Raw genomic sequence first — 27,161 nt, forward strand, 5'->3', positions numbered from 1 at the left:
TTCTGTTGGTATGCTATACTTCAATATAAAAAAAAGTTTCCTTTAAAAAAAAGAAGTATAAGGCCAGTGAATATACAAAAACCTCACCAGGAATCTAGAAAAATGTAAGTTCAAAAAGAGGCAATTTTTCACTCTTTGGGTTGACAAAAGTTAAGTTTTATTTTCCTGGTGGTCTCAAAAAATGTCTGGTTGGACATGGTTTGATTTAGGATGCAAACAAGGATCCTCACTGTTGTGGCCTCTCCCGTTGCGGAGCACAGGCTCCGGACGCACAGGCCCAGCGGCCATGGCTCACGGGCCCAGCTGCTCCGCGGCATGTGGGGTCTTCCCGGACTGGGGCACGAACCCGTTTCGCCTGCAACAGCAGCTGGACTCTCAACCACTGCACCACCAGGGAAGCCCCCCTGCTTTTATTTTTTATGTCATTTACTTATTGAGGAAACTGGGTCGTTAATCCTGTTGAATGCTCCACATTCTGGCTTTAGCTGATTGCTTCTGCTGCTTCTATTTTTTTTCCTCCATCCCCCATATTTCCTGTAAACTGTTGGTTAGATGTGGAGGCCACATCAAGTTTGGGTTCAAAGTGTTTGGCAAGAATCCATCATAGGTGGCGCTGGTACTTCTGCCACTAAGACTGGCGGGTCCAGGTCCAGACCACCTGGCCCCTCCTTTTTTAAGTTCCCCACCGACCTGCCACCCTTTGGTTTTAGTGTCTTGATAATTGTGGCCTGGACCCGTCATTTCATTAAGGAGTGCAAACGGATTTTCTAATCTCTTTCACTCCCTCCTCATTTACTAGCGGGACTTTCCTAAAAAGAACTTTCGGTCCTCGACTATTTTGTGACTCTGAAATAGAGTTCTTTGAAGAAGGGCAGGAGGGATGCTTAATGCTTTTCTTTTAAACATTTCAGAATGAATGAATAAGCTCGTGCCCATGCCATCGGCAACGGTGGCCAATTTTGGGGTGTCATTATAAATTCAGCGATATATAAAATGTTTACAGTTCATATTTTCCAATCAATTGCACTCGTCCTTGTTGGGGCTGTTTCCACTTTTACAAGCTTGGGTTGCTTTTTATAGAAAAGTTAAAAATAAAAATTATTTTTTAAAAAAGAAAAGGTTAAAGCCCCACCAGGTCAGGGAAGACTTCCGGGCGGTGGGGGCGTGGAGATCATCAACCTCACAGCCTCCTCTCGCGCTCCGGCCAGGTCGCCGGCGGGTCCCGCGTCCGGGGGCGGGGCACGGCGTGGGCGGGGCCTTCGAGGCTGTGCGCGCGGGGCGGGGCAGGTGGCGCGGCGGCGGTGGCGGCGGCGGCGGCAGCGCGGGCAGAGGTGCGGTGCTTGGCCACCGAGCGCGCCAACGCGGTCCCCGCCGGAGCCGCGGCGTCCCACTGTGCGGCTCTCACCCTTCTCCCGGACCTCGCATCCCACCGGCCCCAGGATGGGCGCGCGCTCTTCGGGCGGACCCCGGGCCCAGGCTGGGTTCCTGCTGCTGCTGCTGTTCGGGCTGCTGGCCCCGGGCGTGCAAGGGGCACGGGGCCGCGGCGGCACCGAGAAGAACAGCTACCGCCGCACGGTCAACACCTTCTCGCAGAGCGTCAGCAGCCTGTTCGGCGAGGACAACGTGCGCGCCGCTCAGAAGGTGGGCGCCGCGCCCGCGCCCGCGGTCACCTTGCCGCAGCCGCCGCGCACCCGGGGCCCGCCTGGGCCGTGCGCGGCCTCCGGGGCTGCAGGCCGGCCGGGGCGCGGGAAGAGGGGGGCCCGGGTCTGGGGCGGGGGAGCCCGGTCTGAGCCCCGGAGCCTTCCGCCTGCCGCCCAGGCCCTGCCCAGCCAGCGTCGGGTCTGGGGGCCGGTTCCGGCGCAGGGCCTCGGTGCGCCCTCTGTGCCACGCGGTACTTCTCCTTGGACCTTGCCCCCGGGGGTGCGCGGCCCGGGCCTCCTCCGGGCGGCGCTGACGCCGGCCGCGCCTCTCATTCATTCATTCAACACGTTTGAATGAGCGCCTACTGTGAGCCAGGCATCGTGGCGGCTGCCCGGTGCGGGGGGGAGGGGCGGGGGGCGCCCTGCCAGCCAGCGCCCGCGCCCTGTCCCCACGCTGCTGCGCTCTCCCCAGCAACCCCGAATTTCCCGTAGCCTTGCACCCGACCCATTTCCCCTGAGCACCTGAGGCCCTCCTTCTTCTGCTTTGAAGATATTTAGGCTTTTTACTTTTTTAATTATTTTTTAAAAATGGGAGTAATGCAGTCTGCTCTGTTGCTTTGGCAACCTGGCACCGTAACAACCCTTTTAAGCACCTACTGTGTGCTGGGCCTTTCACTTGGAACGTTTTGTTTACTTTGGAGCTGTTGAGGAGCCTCAGACCCCTGGGGATGGCGTTGAGCGCTCCGGAGAAGCGCAGGGAGTTCTTTCTCCCTTCTTTGCCCTCGGTAGCCATTCGGAGTAAAAGTCCCCCGAGAAAGGGGAAGTGAATAGGGGGACAGTTACCTGTGGTCAGGCGGTTCCTTGAGTGCAGCCCTTACTGCTCTGCACCAGTTCCTTTGCTCTGCACCAGTCCTGGGGTTTGGGAGCGGAGAGAAGTTTGGGTTTAAGTTCCAGCTTTTACTGGATAGCTTTGGGCAAGTGGCTTCACTTTTTTGAGCCTCCGTTTCTTTATTCCTTAAATGGGGCTAATGATAATATCCTCTTGGTTATGAGTTTGTAATTATGAATCGTTGGTACCTTCTTGGCCCAGAGTAATGGCAGAATCAGTGTGAGCTACTGTTGTTAGTTAATATCCTGGCCAAGGAGCAAATCAACATTGCAAAGCCCCTCTGAAAGGGCTTTCAGGGTTTAAAAAACGTTTTCTGGTGCTTGAGGTGGAGGGGAAGGAAAAGAACATTAAAGCCCAAGTCAGATTGGCTGGATATTCTAATTGGATGAGGTGAAATACAAGTTAATTTGTTGGAAAAACTAACTTCTGACTACCATCTCCTATGGGTGTTCTGAGCCTCCGTAGAAGTTGTGGGTTCTGGCGGGATCTCTTTGTAGGTGGCCACGGAGGGAGAAAACAAAAACACCTGAGTGCAGAAAGGTGGCCATCCAGTCTGCCTGAGTGTGAAGGGTGAATCTGCACTTCCCTCCTGCCATGTGCCTGAGCCATTTGAAGGCAGAAATCATTCCTTTTACAGCAAAAAGAAGTGTGACTTTTTTTGAGGAGGGTAAGCACAAGTAACCCATGTCTTGGCCGACGGTCCTATCTGAGAATATAAGGTCCGCGGACGTGAAATACAAAATAGCTACTTAAGAGTTTAATATGCGTTGGTGCCAATAAGACAGCTGTATTCTGGCAAAGAATCTGAGAATCTCGAGGTCAGAACTGAAGTTTTTGGTAAATGAAGTTTTGTGCCTTCAGTAGAGATGACAATAATACTAATTTATTTGTTTAGGATGCACCTTTTTTCCTTTTTTTTTGGCTGAGAGGCATGCAGGATCTTAGTTCCCTGACCAGGGATTGTACCTGAGCCCCCTACAGTGGAAGCGCAGAGTCTTAACCACTGGACTGCCAGGGAAGTCCCCAAATGCGCCTTTTTAAAAACGATCTAATTGGTTTTATTCAGCAATTCATGAACTGGGCAGCATCCCTTCTAGCAAATAGGTGGTCCAATGTTCTAAGTCCTTTTATAGGTAGAGTAACTCACTTAATCCTTAGAACAGGCCTGTGAGGTAGGTACTATTAATGTTTCCATTTTACACATAGGGAAACTGAGGCACAGAGTGGGGAAGTGACCGGCTTCAGGTCAGACTGGGTGGAAGAGCCAGGATTTGAACCAGGCACAGTGGGTCTGGGGACCACACTGGTACCCTCACTGGTCTCCCAGCATCATGACCCTTCCTGATTCCCCTAATCATTGTGGCATCTAGAATGAGGCTGCCCCGATACTTCCTGCCTAGTGTAGCCTAGACCGGCCAGTCTTGGGGGAGATTGTTTTGTTAATCTTAATTAAAAGAAACTGGATCTGCTAGGGACTGTAGTTTTCAGCGAGCCAGACCTGCTTAGTGGGTTGTGAAGTTTGAGGGCGTTTAATGAAACACTCCATGTTCTATCTAGGACTTGTCTAAAGTTAACCCCTGACCTTCTTCTGGTGGAGCATGGGCCTTGCTCTCCAACAGACATGGTTCATCCCAGCCCTGCGTCTCACTAGCTCTGTGACCTCGGGCCGGTTGCTTGACCTTTGTGTGTCTCATTTGTGCAAAGGAGGTAGATTGGAGGGTTGAATGTGATTAGTCAGGTTGTACAACGCCAGGCACTTAATAAGCACTTAGTAAATGGTAGAAGATATTTATATCTTCTGGTGTAATTTAGTGTAAGGAAGCACCTGATGTAATTTAGTGTAAGGAAGCACCGTCGTTCAACCTACACTTGATGGCCAGTGTTTCACTAGTTTCCTGTCTTTTGCCACGTGAATCCTGGCTGCAGTCCGGGTCCTCCTGTATAAATTTTTTGGAGCGCGCTTAGACAAGTTCATCTGTAAATTGTCAGAAACGTCATTGCTGAGCCAAAGGATCTGTGCGTTTTAAAATCTTTAATTGAAAAATAATTGGTGCACTTTTCTGTGTAAGTTATACAACATAATGAATTGTCTCACACCAAACACGCCCATGTGACCAGCATGTAGACCTAGAAAAGTATGGTCGAAATCCCCCTGCCCCAAGACAACCCCTCTCCTGACTCTGACAGCGTAAATTAGTTTTGATTGCCGTGTCCTTTATGCACAGTTCCAGTTCATGTACTTTTTTAGTACTGAGAGATGTTACTGAATTGCTTTCCAGTTATACTCCCATCATACGTGTGAGGGCTGGTTCCCAAACCCTCTCCAACGAAGTGTCAGTAAACTTTTTGGTTTTATTATTTTACTGTGAGATATCTGGTCTTTTCACTTATCCAGAATCCATTGGCGTCTTCTTTTCTGGGAACTGCTTTTTGTTTTCCTTTGCCATTATTGAACTGTTGGTCTTTTTTTTTTTTTTTTTAAGAGGCTTACATTCTTTTGCTTTGTAAGCAAATATTTTGAGCAGAGTAACTTTGACACTTTCCAGTCTTTTTTTTTTCCCACCAACATTCTAACAGCTTTATTGAGAGGTAGTCGACATAGACTACACATACTTAAAGTGGGACAAAAGTGCACACGTTGGTAAATTTTGCCATATGGATATACCCCTGAAAACATCACCACAATCAAAATAATATTTCGTTTTTATTTTGAAAAGCTGAAAGAATTGAATAAGGAACAACTAGAAACTCCACCTGGGTTCACCATTTCCCCCCCCCCAAACTGTTTCTCTTTCACTAACAGGCACACACATACACACACTTTTTTTGAAAGTAAATTGCAGACATCATGACACTTTCTCCTACAAAACCATAATACTGTGGCCCCTCCACCCCAAAACTTAAATTTAGTACAATAATATTTTGTAATATACAGCCCATATTTGCATTTCCTTTATAGCTTTTTAAAAAAAAGCCAGCACCCAATCAACGCTTGTCTCTTTAGTTCCCTTTAGTCTGTCAAAGTCCCTCCACCCATCTGGGGGTAAGGGAGGCTTTTACGACATTGCCATTTATGTCTTTTTTTAAAAATAGCTTTAGGGAGCTGTAATTCAGATACTATACAATTCATTCCCTGAAAGTTCAGTGATTTTTATTATAGTCACGGGGCTGTGCACCCATCACCACAGTCAAGTTTAGAACATTTTCACCCCTCTCCAAAGAAGCCCTACACTCATTAGCGGTCACCCCACCTCCCCCAGCCCCTGACAACCCATCTTCTTCTTTGTCTTTATGGGTTTGCCTGTTCTGCGCGTTTCCTACAAATGGAATCATACAGTGTGGTCTTTTGCATCTGGCTTCTTTCTCACTCAGCATCATGTTTTGAAGGTTCATCCCTTTTGTAACCTGTGTCAGTATTTCATACCTTCTTATGGCTTTTCATTTATCCATTTATCAGTTGATGGTCATTTGGGTTGTTCCCACTTTTTGGATTCTATGAATAGTGCTGCTTTGAACATTCATGTGCAAGTTTTGGGTTTTTTTTTTTTTTTTTGCGGTACACGGGCCTCTCACTGTTGTGGCCTCTCCCGTTGCGGAGCACTGGCTCCGGACGCACAGGCTCAGTGGCCATGGCTCACGGGCCCAGCCGCTCCGCGGCATGTGGGATCTTCCCGGACCGGGGCACGAACCCGCGTCCCCTGCATCGGCAGGCGGACTCTCAACCACTAGCGCCACCAGGGAAGCCCCAGTTGTCTGTTTTATAGATAGTATCAATAGTGTGTATGTGTCAATCCCCGTTCCTCCCACACCACCCCTTTCCCCCTTGGTATCCATACATTTGTTCTCTACATCTATGCTTCTGTTTCTGCTTGACAGGAAGCGTGGCGTCTCAACCACTGGACCTTCAGGGAAGCCCCAGTTTTTGTCTTTCTCTGTCTGACATTTCACTAAGCATAGTACACTCCAGGTCCATCCAAGCTGGTGCAAATGGCAAAATTTCATTCTTTTTTATGGCCAAGTAGTATTCCGGGGTATGTGTGTGCGTGAACCACATCTGTCTCCATTCATCTGTTGACAGTTGTCTGTCTCTTTTAGTGTAGACACTTTAGTGGGGCTGACATGGTATCTCCGTGGGGTTGGGACAGGCCAGTTGACTTTTGAATTTTCCCACGATGCATCTTACCTGATTGCATCCCCAGGGTTAGATTGAGGAATTACAATTCCAGCAGGAATTCTATGCGAGGGTCTTGTGTCCTTGCTGGGGCAGCACATCAAGGCACAGGGTGTCGGCTTGTCCCATGACTTTGATCTTCAGTTGAGGCCTTCCGTCCTGGAGGTGCCTTTTCCCCTTTGTAATTCATTCGTGCAGGTGGTCTGCACGTGTGTTCCAGCACCTTCAGTTCACGTAACCTGCGTCTCTCATTGTGTTCCTCAGATGCTTGGGCAACCTCTGAACTGCAGAAACTCGCCCCTTCTCTGCCTTGTTCGTGAAGACACATGTGCCCTTACAGCCTGATTTCCTGGGAGCCAGTTTGCACGTGCCTGGGGATGATAGGGGCGAGGAGAACTTAGGATGCGGGACGTCCTCCAGATTTAGGAGGAGGGTGATGAAACCCTGAGCTGGAGTAATTGTGTTTTCTCCCATAGCCATGGCCACGGCCGCAGGCCTCCTGAGTTGGTTCACCTGAATCTCCCTTGTTTTAACTTTTCATCCTGAAAATTGTCCAACAGACACAAACGGGGAAAGAAATGTATAATGAACCCCAGTACCCATCACTCAGTTTTGCCATTTTTGTTACATTGCTCTCCCCATCAAAAAAGTTTTTGAAGCCTGGCATAGTATTTTAAAGCTAATCCAAGTCATAATGGTTTACTTTTGAATACTTCGGTCTGCGTCTTTAACAGGTGAACATTTTGCAAAGATCGTAGCCATAGTACCATCGTCACAGCTCATGACAATTCTTTTTTTTTAATTTATTTTTTTAAAAAGTTATTTATTTATTGGCTGCATTGGGTCTTCGTTGCTATGCGTGGGTTTTTCTCTAGTTGCGGCGAGCAGGGGCTACTCTTCGTTGTGGTGCGTGGGCTTCTCACTGCAGTGGCTTCTCTTGTTGTGGAGCAGGGGCTCTAGGCGCGCAGGCTTCAGTAGTTGTGGCACGCGGGCTTCAGTAGCTGAGTCTCGCGGGCTCTAGAGCACAGGCTCAGTAGCTGTGGCACACGGGCTTAGTTGCTCCGTGGCAGGTGGGATCTTCCTGGATGAGGGCTCGATCCCGTGTCCCCTGCTTTGGCAGGCGGATTCTTAACCACTGCGCCACCAGGGAAGCCCCGACAATTCTTTAATAACCAACCCAAGTCCATTTTCCGATTTCCCTGATCGACTCAAAACGTCTTTATGCGTAACTGCTTTGTTTGAATTGGGATATCCAAAGTCTACACTTGCATTTCACTGGTCTGTCTTTTAAGTCTCTCTCTCTTCATTTTTATTTATTTATTTTCTCTGGCCTTGCTGCGCACATGTGGGATCTTAGTTCCCTAGTTCCCCAACCAGGGATTGAGCCCGGGCCTCTTCAGTGAAAGTGCAGAACCCTAACCACTAGGCCACCACGGAACTCCCAAGTTTTGTTTTGTTTTTTTTTAATTTTATTAAATTTTTTATTTATTATTAAAATTTTTATTGAGGTATACTTGATGTACGGTATTATACAAATTGTACAATATTATATAAATTTCAGGGGTACAACATAGTGATTCACAATTCTTACAGGTTATACTCCATTGAGAGTTATTATAAGATATTGGCCATATTTTATAGGTTGTAGAAAACATACAACCTGTGCCGTAGGTTCAGCTTTTCACCTGATTTCTGTGAACTGCTTCAGGCTCTGGGCTCCGCCGATCCCCCGTCTTAGTCGGCAGGGCTGCCGTGAGGAAGGACCACAGCCTGGGCAGCTCACACAGAAATGTATCATCTGGAAGTTCTGGAGGCTGGAAAGCTGAGATCGAGGCGCTGGCAGGGTTGGTTTCTCCTGAGGCCTCTCTCCTTGGCTGGCAGATGGCCGGCTTCTCCCTGTGTCCTCACGTGGTCTTTCCTCTGTATGTGTCTATGTCCCCATCTCTTCTTGTAGGGCCACCAGTCCTGTTGGATCAGGGTCCCTCATACTGATCCCGTTTCACCCTTGCTGAGATTTGGAGGAACACGGTGCAGCCCGCAACACTCCCTGAGGGCTCCTGTGTCTTCACACAGACGAGGGAGCCAAGGAGTCACATTGGCCAAGGGGAAGCCACAGTGAGTGGTGCTACCCCCCAGGGCAGAGAGCAAGTGTGGTTCCCACCGCTCAGTCCAAAAGGCCCACAATGGGTCTGTCCCTGCAACACCCTCTCCTGCCCTGACCGGTCCCCAGGGTGGGCCTGACTTTCCTCTGAGCCAGGCCAGACCCTGGTTGGGCCTGTGGGTTTCTGAGCACCTGCTTGAAGACGTTTGTTAGGTGGGAAGGGGATGGCTCCGTTTGGAGAGAGGGCCGGACCTCCATCCTTGCTGGGAGCGCTGGGTTGCCACCCAGCAAATCCTCGGGTCTGACACAAGCAACCCAAGTAGCTCCCATGTCCTGAGGCCTTTACAGGTTCTTCTGGCTGTCTTAGTTCCATTTTACAGCTGAGAAAGTGGAGGCACAGACAGGGTCAGCAACAGCAGCAACTGTTGTCTCTTCCCCCCCAAATAAGTACTTCCTCACACCCTTTCTAGGAGAGCTGGTGCCCTTGAAAAGCCCGGTAGCTTTTGGCGTGGAGCTCTTTCCTCTTTCCTCCACTTGAACAAAATGTACAAGTTGCTACTTATTGGCAAACGTGTACAAATCACGCGTACTTTAAAGAATTACGACAGGAGCAGCAACGCGGTAGAGCCCTGAAAGGGAATGCTCTTTGGCAAGAAAGAGGAATTAAGTACCAATACATGCTGCAACACGGGTGAACCTTGACAATGTTATTTTGAGTGCAAGGAGCCAGGCACAAAAGGTCACGGATTGCCTGATTCCACTGGTATGGAAAGTCCAGGAAAGGCAAATCCATGGAGATGGAAAGGAGATTAGTGGTTGCCTAGGTTGGGGGTGGGAGGCGATGGGGAGTGACTGCTGACAGGGACAAGACTCCTTTTGGGGCGATGAAAATGTTCTAACGTTAGATTATGGGGAAGGAAGTTTATGGTATGTAAATGATATGTCAGTAAATCTCTAACCAAAAAAGAATTATAACTAAACCAACACCAGTGTGCCTTCTCTCCAGGTGATGATACATTCTCTGAAATCCCCTCACCCACTGCCAAAGAGAGGGACAGTGACCCTCTCTTCTCTCAGACACACATACTTCCTCCTTTTTTTTTTTTTAACATCAACCCTTCCATTATTTTTTTTTCCTCTTCCAGTTTAAAAAAACCTCTTTTTAGATAGGAGTACAGTTGATTTACGATGTTATGTTAGTACCCTTCCAGTTTTTAAAGAGCAGCTTATTGAGGTATAATTCACATACCATACCGTTCACCCATTTAAAGTATATCGTTCATATATCATTTCCGTATATTCACAGGGTTGTGTAACCATCACCACAGTCAACAGTAGAACCTTTTCATCACCTTGAAGAGAAATTCTTTAGCTCTCAACCTCTGTCCCTAACCCCAGCCACTGCTAATTTACTTTCTGTCTCTATGGCTTTGCCTACTGTGGACATTTCCTATATTTGTGGACATTTCCTATTCATGGAATCACAATTTATGGTCCTTTGTATCTGGCTTCTTGTCCTTAGTGTAAGGTTTTCAAGTTTCATCCTTGTCGAAGCATGTGTCAGTACTTCATTCGTTTTTGTGGCTGAATAATATCCCATGGTGTGGATATGTCAGGTTTATCCATGTGGTCTTTAAATATACAAATCCCTTTGGTGCTTGCAGCTAGGAAATTTAAGGCTAAAAGGATGATGTCCTTGCAGAAGAGTCTTGGGGCCAAAGCTTCTGTTAGAAGATCAGGGACTTCCCTGGTGGTCCAGTGGGTAAGACTCCGCTCTCCCACTGGAGGGGGCCTGGGTTCAACCCCTGGTCAGGGAACTAGGTCCCCCATGCATGTTGCAACTAAGAGTCCTCATGCCTCAACTAAGACCCAGCGCAGCCTAAGTAAATAATAAATTTTTTAAAAAATCGGATGTCAGTAGACATTTTGAACCTCTGTTGGGTGCGTCAAAGCATTTCACACAAATCTCATTTAACGCGCACAACAACCAGCTGAGATGGGTACTATTAATAACTCCACTTGTCAGGTGGAGCCCTGGTATATAACACGTATATATTCTACCCATGGCCACCCAGCAAATAAGGGGCAGACCTGGGACTTGAACCCAGACAGTTAAGCTCCCAGCCCCGCATGCTGTCAGCCAAGCGACAGCAGTAGCACAGAGGTCAATGGCATCCTTTGCTCTCCTGGCCACTGATTCAACACTACTCCTCTTTCCCCCTGTCCTGGAGGATGGCTCCAACCAGGATATCCAATTTTAAATGCTGTAACCAATTCACTTCGAGGCATTTAACCTCTACACGTGAGCCTTGCAACACTCTGGTCCCCCTGGGAAGCTGGGAATAACCTAGGTGCCCATCCATAGGGGATTGGATAAGCAGCTGCAGGTATGCCATCTTTGCAAAGAATGAGGCCTCTCTGTCCTGCCTGAAGTTGAATAATCGAGGCTGAGTGTTCCATGAGAAACACGGCAGAACTGTACACATATGCTGCCGTCTATGGGGGAAATATTTCTGCCATTTCTCACCCGGTGCATCTAAGAGAGGATCCGCAAACGAGTGGTAACAGCGCTGCCACTGGAAGGGGGTTTGGGTTGCGGGGAGTGAGACTTTATACCATGTGTATAGAATATCACTTTTTAAAAAATTTGGCCACACTGCACGGCACGCAGGATCTTAGTTCCCTGACCAGGGATTGAACCCGGGCCCTCAGCAGTGAAAGCGCGGACCCCTAACCATTGGACTGCCAGGGAAGTCCGAGAATATCACTTACTATTATTATTTTTTTAATATCACTTATTTTTAAAAAATACAACAAAATGGGACTTCCCTGGTGGTGATTAAGTGATTAAGAATCTGTCTTGCAATGCAGGGGACTCCGGTTCGATCCCACAGGCCGTGGGGGCAACTAAGCCCGGGCACCACAGCGAAAGATCCCACGTGTCGCAACTAAGACCCAACGCAGCCAAAAAGATAAATATTTTTTTTAAATACAGTGAAATGAAGCTGCACCTCATATTCATCCTCGGAGAGCTTCAGTAGCCCTGGGTCCTTAAAGCTGGGATGGACGTGGCCTCTCTCCACTGTTTGCACACGCTAGGGAGATGCTGATGGGACTTGAGTGTGAGAACCACAGTTCTCAGAGTTGCTCCCATGCAGCAACGTCCCAGCCTCCGGGGGAAATAGGTTGGTTGCAGCACCTCCCACTGTTTAAAAATGAGAAATCAGGCAGAGACTTTGACAAAACAGTTGGCCTAGAAGGGCTCCAGGAGGAATCGGAGGTGGAGTGAGCAGCTTTGCAGAGAGCTCCCGGCTCCCCCGATGCATCCCTTCCGCCGTAGGAGGGAGATTTGTCTAGATTCGCTTGATTCTTGGCACCTGGACACTTAGTCCCGAGCTCCGTCAGTCCCCTGGGCTACTCGGCCAGTCCTGGTGTGGCCTTCGTCATCGGCCGGCTGTGTTTTCTCGTCCAAGTGTAAGCTTGGCCGGACTAGGCAGGAGGGAGCTTTGGCCGGGTCGGTAATGATCTCTCTCTTGTTTCTGCAGTTCCTGACGAGGCTGACCGAGAGGTTCGTGCTGGGAGTGGACATGTTTGTGGAAACCCTGTGGAAAGTTTGGGCAGAGCTCTTGGACGTCCTTGGACTTGACGGTAGGTGTGGGGGGCATTCATTTGAAGGCACTGTTTCATTCTGGTGCTGGTCAAATTATGGGAGTAGTACCCACGGCGGGTGGCACAAGAGAAGACTAGGGGGGCAGTGAGGATACGAGAGGACCTTTGTTATTGTCATTGTTGCGTGTGTAAATAGCTGAGATTCCCAGATGCTATTTAGGATAAGGTGCAGGTGGGCAGTGCCAACTTGTGTGCCCCCAGGCAAACCTCGGGGACTGGAGGTGGAGTCTCTAGGTTGTTGGGGTCCGTAACCAACTACTCCAGTTACTTAGACAGAAAGGGATTTAGTTCAGGGAATGCGGCGCTCACACAATCATCAAAAGGGCTGAAGGAGCGATGTGTGACGCCCCAGGGGGTTGCTGCCCTGGTCTAGGAATTGGACGGCAGCTGCTGGAACCCTTTGAATTCAAGCTCACGGCCCTGGTCCAGTCTGCTGCCTCTCTCCAGGAAGCCTGCAGCAGTCTGTGTCGGGGTCCCCTAGACCATCCCCAGGTTCTGTGCATCTCCAGGAGGACTCCCGGGACCCAGCATGTGGTCGTACTCACAGCTGTGGTGTATTACAGTGAAGGACACAAAGCACAGTCAGCAAAGGGAAAAGGCTCACGGGGTAAAGTCTGGGGGAACCAGGCACAGGCCCCCAGAGCCCTCTCCCAGGGGGGTCACACAGGATACCCTTTATTCCCCGAATGAGGTGTCATCTACCAGGGACGCCCAATAGGGGCTCAGCCTCCAGGGTGTTTATTGGCAGCTGGTCATGTAGGCGCTCTCTGCCTGCACCTTCCAAATTCCCGACTCCCCGAAGGAAAGCAGGTGTCAGCGTGAACCGCACTGATTGTAAAAACCTCCAAGCCAGGGAGCCCCTGTTCTTGGTGAGAGGAGGGAGCCCTCACTGCAATGTGTATGCAATTCACTCAGCTCTCCAGGACGCTGACCAGGAGCCCCCAAGTTGAACTCAATTCTAACCCTATCTCCTTGGAGGTAGCATCTGATCCCACGGGTCACGGGCTCAGTCCCACAATCGGCCCCACTTCAGACACCAGTCACAGATCCGTGCTCTGACAGACTAGTGTAGATCAGAGGTTCCCACGACCCCTCCGCACCGTGGGTTCAATTAATTTGCTAGAGCTGCTTGCGGAACTCAGGCAAGTTTACTCACTCACTAGATTACTGGTTTATTATGAAAGGATATAACTCAGGAACAGCCAGGTGAAGGAGATGCCTGGGGCAGGGTTGGTGGGCAGGGACTCGGAGCTTCCAGTTCTGAGTTCTCTTGTCTCCTTGGCTACTGGTGATGGATTCAACCTTCAGCCCCTCCTGGAGGTTAGAGGGCCCAAGCCTCTAATCATCTGGTTAGTTCCCCTGGCAACCAGCCTACCTCCTGAGAGGCTTTCCAGAATCAGCTGATTAACAAGCACAGGTGTGGGTAAAAGGGGCTGTGAATTATCAAGACACTTTTATTGCACTCGTCACTTAGGGAATTCCAAGGGTCTTAGGAGTCTGTGCCAGAAATGGGGATGGACACCAAATACATGTTTCTTATTATGCATCACAACCTCACACTCCAGAAATCCTAGTTCCCAGATGCCAGCCAAGGGCCCACCTTGCCAGCAGGTGTTTCTAAAGAGTGGCCTCAGGCCTGCTGGGTGAACTCTTCCCTGCACAGCTCCTAACTAGGGTCCCTTCTCAGCAAATCAGCCAGAGCAATTTTTTTTATTACTGCTTTTATAGTAGTGATTTTAAAAAAAAAACAAAGAAGGCAGGTCAGGTCACTGTCCTTAAAGCTGCCCAGCGACTCCTTGCTGCACTTGGAATCAACCAGATTCACACCAAGGACACTGCAAGCAGCAAGGACATCCTGTTCTTGGACACGCTGGGGTCTTTGGTACCTTCTAGTCCCTCCAGGTGTTCCCTGCTGGGGGTGATCCTCCCAGCCCTTTGCCTGATCCCATCTTTCCCATGCTTGGGTCTCTGGTACGTGACACCTCCTTCAAGAGGCCCCTCCTGACTACCCTGTGTGAGGAACCTGGTCCTCAGTTCTCACCCTCAGCTGTAACATCTCCTTTCCGTGTGCGTGTGTTACGCATCTCCCTTCTGAGATCCCATGAGTGGGGTCTTGCCCACCTCCTCCAGGCTGCAACCTCGGACCTGGCTCTACCTTGGCACAAAGGGGCCCATCGTTAATAAGAATTGGAGGCCTGGGCTTCCCTGGTGGTGCAGTGGTTAAGAATCTGCCTGCCAATGCAGGGGACACGGGTTCGAGCCCTGGTCCGGGAGGGTACCACATGCTGCGGAGCAGCTAAGCCCGTGCGCCACAACTACTGAGCCTGCGCTCTAGAGCCCATGAGCCACAACTACTGAGCCTGCGTGCCACAACTACTGAAGCCCGCACGCCTAGAGTCCATGCTCTGCAACAAGAGAAGCCACCGCAATGAGAAGCCCGCGCACCGCAACAGAGAGTAGCCCCTGCTCGCCGCAACTAGAGAAGGCCCAGGCGCAGCAACAAAGACACAATGCAGCCAAAAATTAATTAATTAATTAATTAATTTTAAAAAAAGATATATGAACGGCCAGCAGGTACAAGAAAATGTATCAATACTACATTACTAGTGGTTCAACATTACTAGTCATTAGTGAAATGCAAATCAAAACCACAATGAGGGCTTCCCTGGTGGCGCAGTGGTTGAGAGTCCGCCTGCCGATGCAGGGGACACGGGTTCGTGCCCTGGTCTGGGAAGATCCCATGTGCCGCAGAGCGGCTGGGCCCGTGAGCCATGGCTACTGAGCCTGCGCGTCCGGAGCCTGTGCTCCGCAACGGGAGAGGCCACAGTAGTGAGAGGCCTGCGTACTGCAAAAAAAAAAAAAAAAACAAAAAACCACAATGAGATATTAATTACCTCATGCCTATTAGCATGGCTATTATCAAAAAGATAAGAGATAACAAATGTTGGTGAGGGTGTGGGGAAATTGGAACCCTTGTACACTGTTGGTGGGAATGTAAATTGGTACAGCCACTACGGAAAACAGTATGGAGGTTCCTCAAAAAACTAAAAATAGGGAATTCCCTGGCAGTCCAGTGGTTAGGACTTCACGCTTTCACTGCCAAGGGCATGGGTTCAGTCCCTGGTCTGGGAACTAATATCCCAGAAGCCATGCAGTGTGGCCAAAAAAAAAAAAAAAAATTAAAAATAGAGCTACCATATGATCCAGCAATTCCACTCCTGTGAATATATCTGAAGGAAACAAAAACACCCTGTCACAGAGATAACTACACACCCATGTTCATTGCAGCACTATTTACAATAGCCAAGATGTGGGAACAACCTAAGTGTTCATTGACAGGTGAATGGATAAAGAAATTTTGCTGTGGGCTTCCCTGGTGGCACAGTGGTTAAGAATCTGTCTGCCGGTTGAGGGGACACAGGTTTGATCCCTGGTCCGGGAAGATCCCACATGCTGCGGAGCAACTAAGCCTGTGTGCCACAACTACTGAGCCTGTGCTCTAGAACCTGCGAGCCACAACTACTGAAGCCCGTGCGCCCAGAGCCCGTGCTCCACAACAAGAGAAGCCACTGCAATGAGAAGCCCGTGCACCACAACGAAGAGGAGCCCCCTCTCGCCGCAACTAGAGAAAGCCCGTGCGCAGCAAAGAAGACCCAACGCAGCCAAAAATAAATAAAATTAGAAAAGAAACAAAACGAATTTTTGGTGTGTGTATATATACAATGGAGTATTATTCAACCATAAAACGAAGGAAATCCTGCCGTTTGAAACAACGTGGATGGACCTGGAGGACATTAAGCTAAGTGAAATAAGTCAGAGAAAGGCAAATACTGTAGGATCTCACTTATATGTGGAATTTAAAAAAAACAAAACCTCATAAAATGAGAGATCAGATTTGTGGTTGCCAGAGACAGCAAGTGGGAGGCAGGGGAATTGGGGGAAGATGGTCAAAAGGTACAAATTTGCAGTTATAGGGTAGGTAAGTCCTGGGGATGTCATGTACAACATGATGTGTAGTATAGTTGTACCGTTATAGTTGAAAGTTATGTACCGTATAGTTGAAAGTTATCAGGAGAGTTAGTAGATCCTAAATGTTCTCAGGAAAAGGAAGAAACTTTTTTTTTTTTTGTATCTATATGAGGTGATGGATACTAACTAAACTTGTGGTCATCTCGCAATATGTGTAAGTCAAGTCATGCTGTACACTTTGAACTTATATAGTGCTGTATGTCAGTTATATCTCAGTAAAACTAGGAAAGAAAGCTGCATGCTGAAGTAGGATGTGTGCCTCTTTCAAATGGTTTGGTAAAAAAAAAAAAAGATATGTGACTAGAGATGGAGCAAAATGTTAACCATTGTTAAACCTAGGTGGTTTTGATAGGAGTATTTAGTTTACTATCCTTTGAAATTTTCTATTTGAAAATTTTCTTAAGTCAGGCACACAGAAGATGCAAGTCTTCCATTTCACTCCATTCTTTTTTTTTTTTTTTTTTTTTTGGCGGTACGCGGGCCTCTCCCATTGCGGAGCACAGGCTCCAGACGCGCAGGCCCAGCGGCCACAGCCCACGGGCCCAGCCGCTCCGTGGCATGTGGGACCCTCCCGGACGAGGGCACGAACCCATGTCCCCCACATCGGCAGGCGGACTCCCAACCACTGCGCCACCAGGGAAGCCCTCACTCCATTCTTAAGATGGAACTTCATGTGTGGGTACCAGTTACAATTAGGTTTGACTGTGAGTAACAGAGACCCCAAATAACAGCAGCTTAAACAAGATGGAAGCTTATTTCTCTTATGTGAAAGTTCACAGGTAGGTGGTTAGGCAGGTAGGTGGCTTTGTAGCACATTCTCCTCGGGTCCGAGGCCCCTCCCATCTTATTGCTCCCCAATAGGTGACCTCCCTTCCCTCATGACACAAGACAGCTGTTTCTATTCCAGCCATCACATCCACATTCCAGCAGGCAGAAGAAGAAGAGGTAAAGGGCATATTCCCACTACTTCTAGGAAGCCACCCCAAAACGTTTCTGCTTACCTCTCCTTGACCAAAGCTTAGTTATGTAGCTGCAAGGGAGGCTGGGAAATGCCCTTATCCTAGGCAGCCGTGTGCCCAGCCTAATGCTGGGCATTTGTTACTATGGAAGACAGGAAGAAAGGAAATTGAAAGCCAGTTTTCAGGCTCCGCCCCACCTGAAAGGTGTTTCAAACCCACGATATGACCGCGTTGCCCTGTCTTTTCCCAGGACTTGGTATAAAGGCTAATGAGGCAACCAACTTTAATTCCTTGGGTGTAGCAGAGGCGCAGCCAGTGAGCTGAGCTGCCCACCCCCAGCTTGCAGAGAACCCCCTGACCCCGTGTAACCGGCCGCTGTCCCTCTGTTCTGTCCTGCAGTCTCGAACCTGTCCCAGTACTTCAATCCAAGCTCGGTGGCCAACAGCCCCACACGTGCCCTCCTGCTGGTGGGCGTCGTCCTCCTGGCCTACTGGTTCTTGTCTCTGACCCTGGGCTTCACCTTCAGCGTCCTGCACGTGGTGTTCGGCCGCTTCTTCTGGGTGGTGCGGGTCATCCTGTTCTCCATGTCGTGCGTGTACATCTTGCACAAGTACGAGGGTGAGCCCGAGAACGCCGTGCTGCCGCTGTGCTTCGTGGTGGCCGTCTACTTCATGACCGGGCCCATGGGCTTCTACTGGCGCAGCAGCCCCAGTGGCCCCAGCGTGGAGGAGAAGCTGGAACAGCTGGAGAACCAGGTCAGACTGCTCAACATCCGTCTCAACCGAGTGCTGGAGAGTCTTGACCGCTCCAACGGCAAGTGACAACCAGCCAGCCGGCCGGGTCCCCTCCTCCCAGTGCCCTCTCTCCGGAAGCAAAAAAGAAGAAGAAAAAAAAGAACGCCAAACCCCAAACAATCTTAATAAACATGTCTGAGCAGGAGAGTGGCGCTTTGCGAGGGTGTTTCCAGCCACGTGTCAACTCTTAGGACATCTTCCGAGAAGAATGGGACAAGATCGTTGGTGTAGAACTACCCACCAAGTGTCATTAGTGGAAAAAAATCTTTTTTAAACAAAGGATATAACCATATTAGCTGTACAGGAAGAGAAGTTTATCTGTGCATAGAGCATAAAGTTAATTTTTTCAAGCATTTAAATACACCTTTTGTAAGGTTTTTTAACACAGGCAGATGGAGTTAAGTTTTAATAAACTTAAAACTTTACATGGAGGGGAAGAAATTGCTAATTCGACCTTTTGGAAGAGTTTCAAGGCAAGCATTTGTTTTTGCAGCGTAGGGATTGGTGGGTGAGGTCTATGTGCATTCTTTTCAGGTTCCAAAGCTGTGACCTTCGTTTCACGTTGTTTTTCGTTGATGTCAATTTCATGAATGTTGTCACTTCTGAATGTGGGCCATTGGGTTTCAAGGATGAAACTAAACATCTTTGGGATCCTAGTGACCCCAGCCAAGCCCCCTTCAATCCTATTTCTAAATGAAGACATCACTATTTGTAGAAAACCTAAGATTTTTTTCCCCCTTCTATACTTTGATGTATCTTAACCTCAACATTTTGTAAAGGGAAATTCAAGGACCGGGCAAAGAAATGTCTTTGGGGTTTGATGCCGGGAGCCGCCTGGGTAAACTCATTCAGGACTCTATTTGATGTCCTAATTTCGCCATTTGCCAGCTAGGTTGATACAGGAAAGATACACTCTCTGGGCTTTTTTGATTATCTGTTTCATCTCGGTTTTGGGTGACTCAGGACCTTAGAAGGAAAACCAATAGCAGCTAATAACATTTTCGAGTCTGTTGCTGCTTATAACGCATTCTCAGGAACAGTAAGCAGGAATAAGCCAGACTTGGAGAAGATCTGAATTATTTTTCCTGAAATTTTTACGGTACATGTGTTAGGTGCTTTTTGCCTGGAGTCTGGGGTGACCTCATTTTTAGCTGGTCCCTCAGGGCAGAGAGAGGTATGTGCAGGGCAGACAGCTGTGGGGTCCTGGACAAAGGGGGCTTTGCAAGGCTTGGATCAGGGGCTAGTGGAGATACCCCTTTCTGGCTACCAACAAGCACAGGAGAGCAAGGAAAGGATGCTGCCGGGGGTTGTGACTGTCTTTCCCTGCCTACCTGCGTCGTGCCCTGGCAGCCCCCTCACAGGAGCCCCTCTACGCAGGTTTGCAGAGACCCCTGTCAGATCAGGTAGGACCAAGACCTTTTGGTCCAGGTATCATTTGGGGGAAAACTCAGCTGCCTGCCAACTCCTCCTGTGCCGCCCTTCTGTGACGTTTTACTTGGGGTTACAAGTACCTGGAAAACGGAAGCAAATGTTTTCTGAGGATGTTTATGAAACTTCCGTTATTAAGGTGCACGATAACGGGACCCAAACTCCTGCATTCAGTTCGCTTCCTGAAACGCATGTTCTCTAGAATTTGCTTGGGCAGATCTTTACCCATGGGCATTTGACCCCGGTGTTTTTTGCATTGGAACCGTTCCAGTTTTGTCAGTTAGATATTTACGGACAAATCTATTTTAGCGCAGGGTGTGAAGAACTCCAGGGAGGTCATCTTTGCCCTCCTTCCTTTTGTGCATTTAGCTTCTGTGTATCTGGCATATTTAGGTATTTGCTCCTGTTAGCCAGAAGGGAAATTGACATTCTCTGCGCAAAACTTTTAAGTCTTAAATTACGGGTCTGGGTCTAACATCCACTCTGTTCTCTCACCCACCCTCACACATGGAAACCTGCTGGGCACTGTGCTGTACCGAGATCCAGGCAGGAAAACCATTTTAACTTCTAGTAGATCGAGGGAGGCTCACGTGTCTAGGTGCTGGTGGACTCAGGCCACAGCATCAACTGGAGATTGCCGTCGAGAATATGCACCTTGTTTTCCAGATTGGCTAAGTGTAGGCTGTGAAGCCAGTTTTATAGCTCAGTACACTCAAAGGGATGGAATGATGTCTTTATTTTTAACAAAAGTTAAATAGTTAATCAGTTCACTAGAGGTATCACTTCAGGGTAGAACAGTCCTTGAAATTCTGATAGAAATCATGGATGTTCGATCTGAATAACGCCTGCTTTTTAATGCGTAAATTTGACTTTTGCTTGGGTGTGTTCTTAACCCCAAATAATTTGGGTTTTTTATTTTTTTTGCTTTCTCCATTCCATGGAAGCTTGTAGGGTAAGCTTCCTTCCTCATCTCTTCCTTTTTTCTCTCTTTTGTACATGGAGAAATGTATTTTTGTACCATATCTCATACCTTGAAGAGAAACCTTTTGTATATCTTCAGGGCTGTAGTATATATTAGTGTAACACATCCTTCAACGTGGTATGTAAACATCCTGACGAAAACTACTGTGGATCTCTGTTTTAGTTAAGACTCAGTTTTTTAGATACCTTCAAGTCATCAATGTTAATTGCCCAGTGCTTCAGTATCACAGTAAATACCGAGAACAGAAAATAGTCCAGAAGAGAAAAAGGACCAGCTACCTCCAGATTGCTGGATTTCTGTGGGTGTTTGGGGATAATATTTGGAGCAATCTCTTCCTTGACATCCTAGCAAAGATGCTTTCCTGGCACATCAGCCTTCTGTAAATATATTTTCCAGTACCAATCCGCGTTACCTGCCTTCCGGGTTTTTTGGTTTGCTCGTTTTTGTTTTTGTACCCCACATCATTTCTGGTAACAAAGTGCAGCAACAGAATTTCCTGAAAGCTAGCCTTGTGACTTATGCCAGGGGTCTTAACTTATGAAGGTGACCGAGTGACAGCACCGAGAGAGGTTAGTGCCGTTGAAAGAAGGCTTTTAATACCCACAGGTTCCTGGAGACAACAAGCATACCATGCCACGTGGGACCACAGGAAGCCTGATACGCGCAGGGTCAGGAAGCAGACGGAGGGGAACTGGGTCTGTGCTCTTCTGACTGTGGTGGGAAGTAGCTAGCTGGGGACATCACCTGTTGGAACTAAGGGTGAACATGTAGGATGGGGTCGGTGCTTGGGAGGGTTATAATAGGACTTTTGCACACCCACGAGGGCTGGCTTGCAGGAAAGATGCAAATCACTTTGGTCGTTAGTCTGGCCCTGTGATTCAGCAGCCTTCTGGTTAGGAATAACATGTCAGATGTCCAGTGCAGAATCTGAAACATGGCGAAGACACCTTCTCACTAGTGGGAATCCCACTTTACTTCATCTCCGTGCTTCCGGCTGCTTCTTAAGATGCTTTTGAGGAATGATACCTGCCTTACAACGTGACACCTGAGCACTTCTCCCTGATGGGTTTTGAATTGGCTGATGTAATCCGAAAACCAGCTCTCCCATCCAGCCAGCTCACTTTAAAAGGAATGCCTGGGACTTCCCTGGCGGTCCAGTGGTTAGGACTCGGTGCTCTCACTGCCGTGGCCCGGGTTCCATCCCTGGTTGGGGAACTAAGATCCTGCGAGCTGCTCGGCGCGGCCAAAGAAAATTAAAAATAAAAGGAATTCTTTAAGGTCCTAAAGGTGTCAACCTGCTCCCTCAGCTTTTTAAAATAAGACATCATCATTTTTGTTTATGGCCATTTGAGTCGTTGAACCTTCCCTCCTCACTTGTGAATAAGAGAAGTATATATTTTCGCAGGAGCTAATACAGTACCCTTAAAATTAGTATTGGATGACCAGCAATATGATATATAGTATCGGGGATGAACAGACCTTGTCCAGCGTACTCGATTCTGTGCTCTGCTCTTCATTGATTCCTTGATAGGTAGGAGGTACCCCAGGACCAGTTTTTCCCTGGTGGTGGCGTAAAAAGCCGATCGTCCTTTGCACCGTCTACTGAAGATCTGCGGCAGCTAATGTTATTATGAACCATATGTTCTAATGTCTTTTTGCATACTTAAAGGTTTTATTGTAGTGTCAGTTTAATATCCGCATGTGTGTTAAATCTTTGAATACTGTAATTAACTTGATTTCTTGTGGTGGTGATTAGCTCTCACTTAAAATCCAGCGAAGCAATTATTTCCCTCTTAACTGGAAATCACATTTGTGAGGTATGGTGCCCATCATCCACAGCGTATTCATGAGTCAAATTTGTATTTTGTGTATCTGGTTATAAATTTTACGTAGCATTTAATTTGATACTATAAATCCACTTGATTTGAATATAGTGGTGTGTGTGTGTGCGTATGTGGCGTGTGCGCACTTTAGTTTCATGAGCCTTGGGAAACTGATTCTACAAATATCATAAATAGACATAAATGTATAAGGCTTATTTTTTTGGCAGAGCGATCCGTACATCCCTCTTATTTATTAAATCACTGGCTTTGGTGTTATGTAGAGATATTTGTAGACTGATTTCAGAACAGAATTAAAATATTGTGAAAATTACAGCTTAATAAATGTTTATGGTAATTTTGTTGTACAGACTTCCTAAATGTATTTCATTACTTCCAACCAAGCACTTGTGGAGTTTTCCCAATCTTGACCTGTAATGCTGATTCCATGATTCTGTTCCCCAGTCCAAGGAGAGTCATACAATCTTGAATTTAATTGTTTGATTGGAGGTAGTGTTGCCACATAAAATACAGGACACCCAGTTAAATCTGAGTTTCAGATAAACAACAAATGCTTGTTTAATGTAAGTATGTCCTGTGCAATATTTGGGACATGCTTACACCAAAGGAAAAACAAAAAAGAGTTGTTGCTTATCTGCAATTCAGCTGGGCATTGTATATTTTTATTTGCTCATTCAGGCAATCCTAGCAGGATATAGCAACTGATGTACACACCTCCACCCCACCCTGAACTGGAATGCTTTTGTGGGTACTAAAAATTGTTCCCTAGCCTTAGCAAACATTCAGGAACAAATGTAAGAGGAGAACGGAGACGTTAAATACACTTTTGACCTGAGAGTATTGCTCCTGGGAATATTTATGTTGCCAAGAAAATCTCACAGGGGTCTCCAGGGGACAGTTTGAGGCCAGTCATGGTGACGTTATCTGGAGGCCCCCTGGCTGGCCCAGCACTGGGAGAGCGAACAGCAGGGACCTCACACCATGGAGGACAACGCAGCAGTGAGTCACAGCATCAGTGCTGGGTGAGAAAGTGGGGACGGGAAGGAGGAATGACAACATTGCCCATTTGAGTGAGTTAAATACATCTGATTAATCATTTTGCAAGAGTACATTAAAGAAGACATATCCGCGGACCCCAGTGTTCTTAGCAGCACTACTTGGGATAGCCAAGACACGGAAACAACCTAACTGTCCATCGACAGATGAATGGATAAAGAAGATGTGGTACATATATACAATGGAATATAGCTCAGCCATAAAAAGGAATGAAATAATGCCATTTGCAGCTACATGGATGGACCTAGAGATGATCATACTAAGTAAGTCAGAGACAAATATGATTCATGTCACTTACATGTGGAATCTAGTAAAAAATTATACAGATGAACTTATTTACAAAACAGAACAGACTCACAGATCTTGAAATCAAACATGGTTACCAAAGGGGAAACGGGGGTGGGAAGTGATAAATTAGTAGATCGGGAATAACATATACACGCTACTGTATATAAAATAGATAGGGAGTGGTTAGGATTTGGTGCTTTCTCTCACTGCTGTGGCCAGGGTTCAATCCCTGGTGGGGGAACTGAGATCCCACATGCCTTGCGGCGGTGGCCAAGAAATAAAATAGATCACTAATAAGGACCTGCCATGTAGCACAGGGCACTCTACTCAATATTCTGTGGTAAGCTATATGGGAAAAGAATCTGAAAAAGGACGGATATGAGCATGTGTATGGCTGATGCACTTTGCTGTGCACCTGAAACTAACACAGCAGTGTGCGTCAGCGAGACACCAATAAAATTTTTAAAAAAAAAATAATAAAATGTGGCTACTAGGAAATTTTATTTACTTATTTTTTTTTGGCCCTGCCGCACAGCATGTGGGATCTTAGTTCCCAGACCAGGGATAGAACTGGCACCCCCTGCAGTGGAAGTGCGGAGTCTTAGCCACTGGACCGCCAGGGAAGTCCCTACTAGGAAATTTTAAATTACACACGTGGTTTGCATTTGTGGCTTTCATTGTGTTTTCCCCAGACCTCACTGAATTATATAAACAGCGCTGGAACAGGGCCAACTTCAATCACTCAGGTGCTCATTACCCTGAAGCATAGCGGTGGGAATGCCTGGCTCTGCGGGCTTATGTGGCCCCTGGGGAGGGAAGAAGTATGACTTCAGGGATCTTTATACCCCGCAGGGGCTCAATGCATATTTGTTGGGAAACAAATGAATCTTGTAACTCAGGACAGTAATGCATCTGCACAATACAAAGTATACTTGAGTCTGGGCCTAGAAATTGTCTCATCCTAGGATAATCTACCCTGATAACCCTCAGGTTAATCAATTCCAGCTTGACAGTGGTCCTCTGTCCTGCACACCATCGTGGAATGGCCAGAGCATCAGATAAAGATGAGGCTGGAGGATTTCCAGTTATCGAGCTGGAATTAGAGAAATGCGGGGAGTGGTCCTAGGAAGCGATGATGTGATTTTATGATATAATAAGAAATATATATTTGGTCTTCATTCCTGGTTCCTGACCCAGAGCTCCTAAAATCCTTGGAATTTCCTGAGTGATGGGGGCGAAAGGGGCGTCTTTTGCTATTCGTAACACGCCCTTTCAACCGTACTGGAGTTTATGCTAATGACGTGGCTCTCGGCAGGCCCCAGGATGGGGGCTGGCTGCCACAAGAACCAACAGTGCAATTAGGGGATTGGAATTTTCAGCTCCCCAGCCCCTAGCTTCCAGGTTGGGGAAGGCATCCTTGTACCAGGAGGATGGCACACCCCCATCTCCACTTGGACAAGAGCTCCTATACTTGGGACCCTTCCAGACCTCGCCCTATCTACCGCTGGCTGTTCATCTTTATCCTTTGTCACATCCTCCGTAAGAAACTAGTGATAGTAAATAAAACTGTTTCCCGAGTACTCTGAGCCGTTCTAGCGAATTATTGAACCTGAGGAGGGTGTCATGGAAACTCTGATTCGTAGCCAGGCTGGACAGAAGTGTGGGCAACCTGGGGACCCACCTACTTTTGATCTGCATCTGAAGTTGGGGGGGGACAGTCTTGTGGGACTGACCCTTTAACCGGTGGGGTCTGCACTGACTTCTGGTAGTTGGTGTCAGGAGTACTTGATGTGAGGGAAAACCCCACACATTTGGTGGTCAGAGTGTTCAATGGTTTTCTCTTAGATGAGTTTTAAGACCAAGGGTCCCACAGGTTGACGTGAAAGGTAACAGGAGGGACTGCCCCGGTGGTCCAGTGGTTAGGACTCCACACTCGACTGCCGAGGGCGTGGGTTCCATCCCTGGTCAGGGAACTAAGATTCTGCAAGCCTCACAGCCTCACACGTGGCCAAAAAAAAAAAAAAAAAGGTAACAGGAGGAGAGGGTTGGTGATTACATGGTCCCTGTAAGTGACAGCAGTAATTCTCATACACAGAGCCTTCTGTGTGTCAGCTCTGCTCTACCTGCCCTGGCTTGTTGAAGCTACCCACCCTCTTTGCCAAGAAGGGATTATCTCTGTAATACAAACGAGAAAACCCAGGCTCAGAGACGTTGAGGAATACTGCCCAACATCAAATGGCAGAAGTCATTATACCCTTTATGGTCTCTCTCCTGGTGAAGTTGTGCCTTTCGAGGTTTTTTTTCCAAACTTGTATCAGTAAAGATATTCATTAGTCACCAAAACAATGACTATAAAGGATGACAACCAGAAAACCTCAAATAACAACCATCTTCTCTGTGCTGAAGAGTGGCGGCTGGGCATAATGATAGATAGTTTTTGTTGTTTTACAGTTTACCATTTTCTGAGAAAATTTAAGACTTACAACAAATTCTTGTTTCGTATGTAGCTCAGAGAGGTTAAGCTCCTTGGACAAAATGGCACAGCTAATAAGAAGTGTGGGGAGAATATTACTTAGCCATAAAAAAAGAACGAAATAATGCCATTTGCAGCAACATGGATGGACCTAGAGATTGTCATACTACGTGAAGTTAAGTCAGACAGAGAAAGACAAATCTCATATGCTATCACTCACCTGGAATCTAATTTTTTTAACAAAGTGATATAAATAAACTTATTTACAAAGCAGAAACAGACTCACAGATTTCGAAAACTAACTTATGGTTACCAAAAGGGAAACGTGGTGGAGAGGTCAGATAAATTAGGAGCTTGGGATGAACATACACACACAACTAGACATAAGACAGATAACCAACAAGGACCTACTGTAGAGCACAGGGAACGCTACTCAATATTCTGTAATAACCTATAGGGAAAAAGAATCTAAAAAAGAGTGGATATATGTATAACTGATTCATGTTGACGATACAGTGGAGATATATATATATATCTGATTCACTTTGCTGTACACCTGAAATTAACACAACATTGTAAATCAACTATGCTCCAATAAAATTTAAAAAAAGAAAAGAAGTGTGGGGAGCCAGGACCGAAACTCAGTACTGCAGACTCCACGTCCAGTTTTGCACTGGATGGAGTGTGCGGAGGCATAGAGTGTGTCCTCTGTAACTGTCCTCTGTAAACTGTCCTCTGTAAACTGTCCTCTGTAACTGTGTCCTCTGTAAACTGTCCAAAGTTTACGTATAACAAGCTTTTCTCCTGACAGTTGGAGAATGTATAAATGCATGCATTTGGT

The 27,161-nt window shown here is 47.4% G+C and overlaps 1 protein-coding gene across 1 annotated transcript; it reads left to right on the plus strand.

Annotated features, from left to right (window-relative positions):
* The first annotated feature begins 1,298 nt into the window (after window positions 1–1,298).
* Window positions 1,299–22,855, plus strand: BRI3BP (BRI3 binding protein). Its single transcript, XM_030859992.2, has 3 exons — window positions 1,299–1,641; window positions 12,347–12,449; window positions 17,858–22,855. Exons 1-3 carry the CDS (start codon window positions 1,441–1,443, stop codon window positions 18,277–18,279), a joined length of 726 nt encoding a protein of 241 aa, XP_030715852.1. The 5' UTR covers window positions 1,299–1,440; the 3' UTR covers window positions 18,280–22,855.
* Window positions 22,856–27,161: the final 4,306 nt, after the last annotated feature.

The sequence above is a fragment of the Globicephala melas genome, chromosome 13 (genome assembly GCF_963455315.2).
Source record: "Globicephala melas chromosome 13, mGloMel1.2, whole genome shotgun sequence".
Lineage (NCBI taxonomy): Eukaryota > Metazoa > Chordata > Mammalia > Artiodactyla > Delphinidae > Globicephala > Globicephala melas.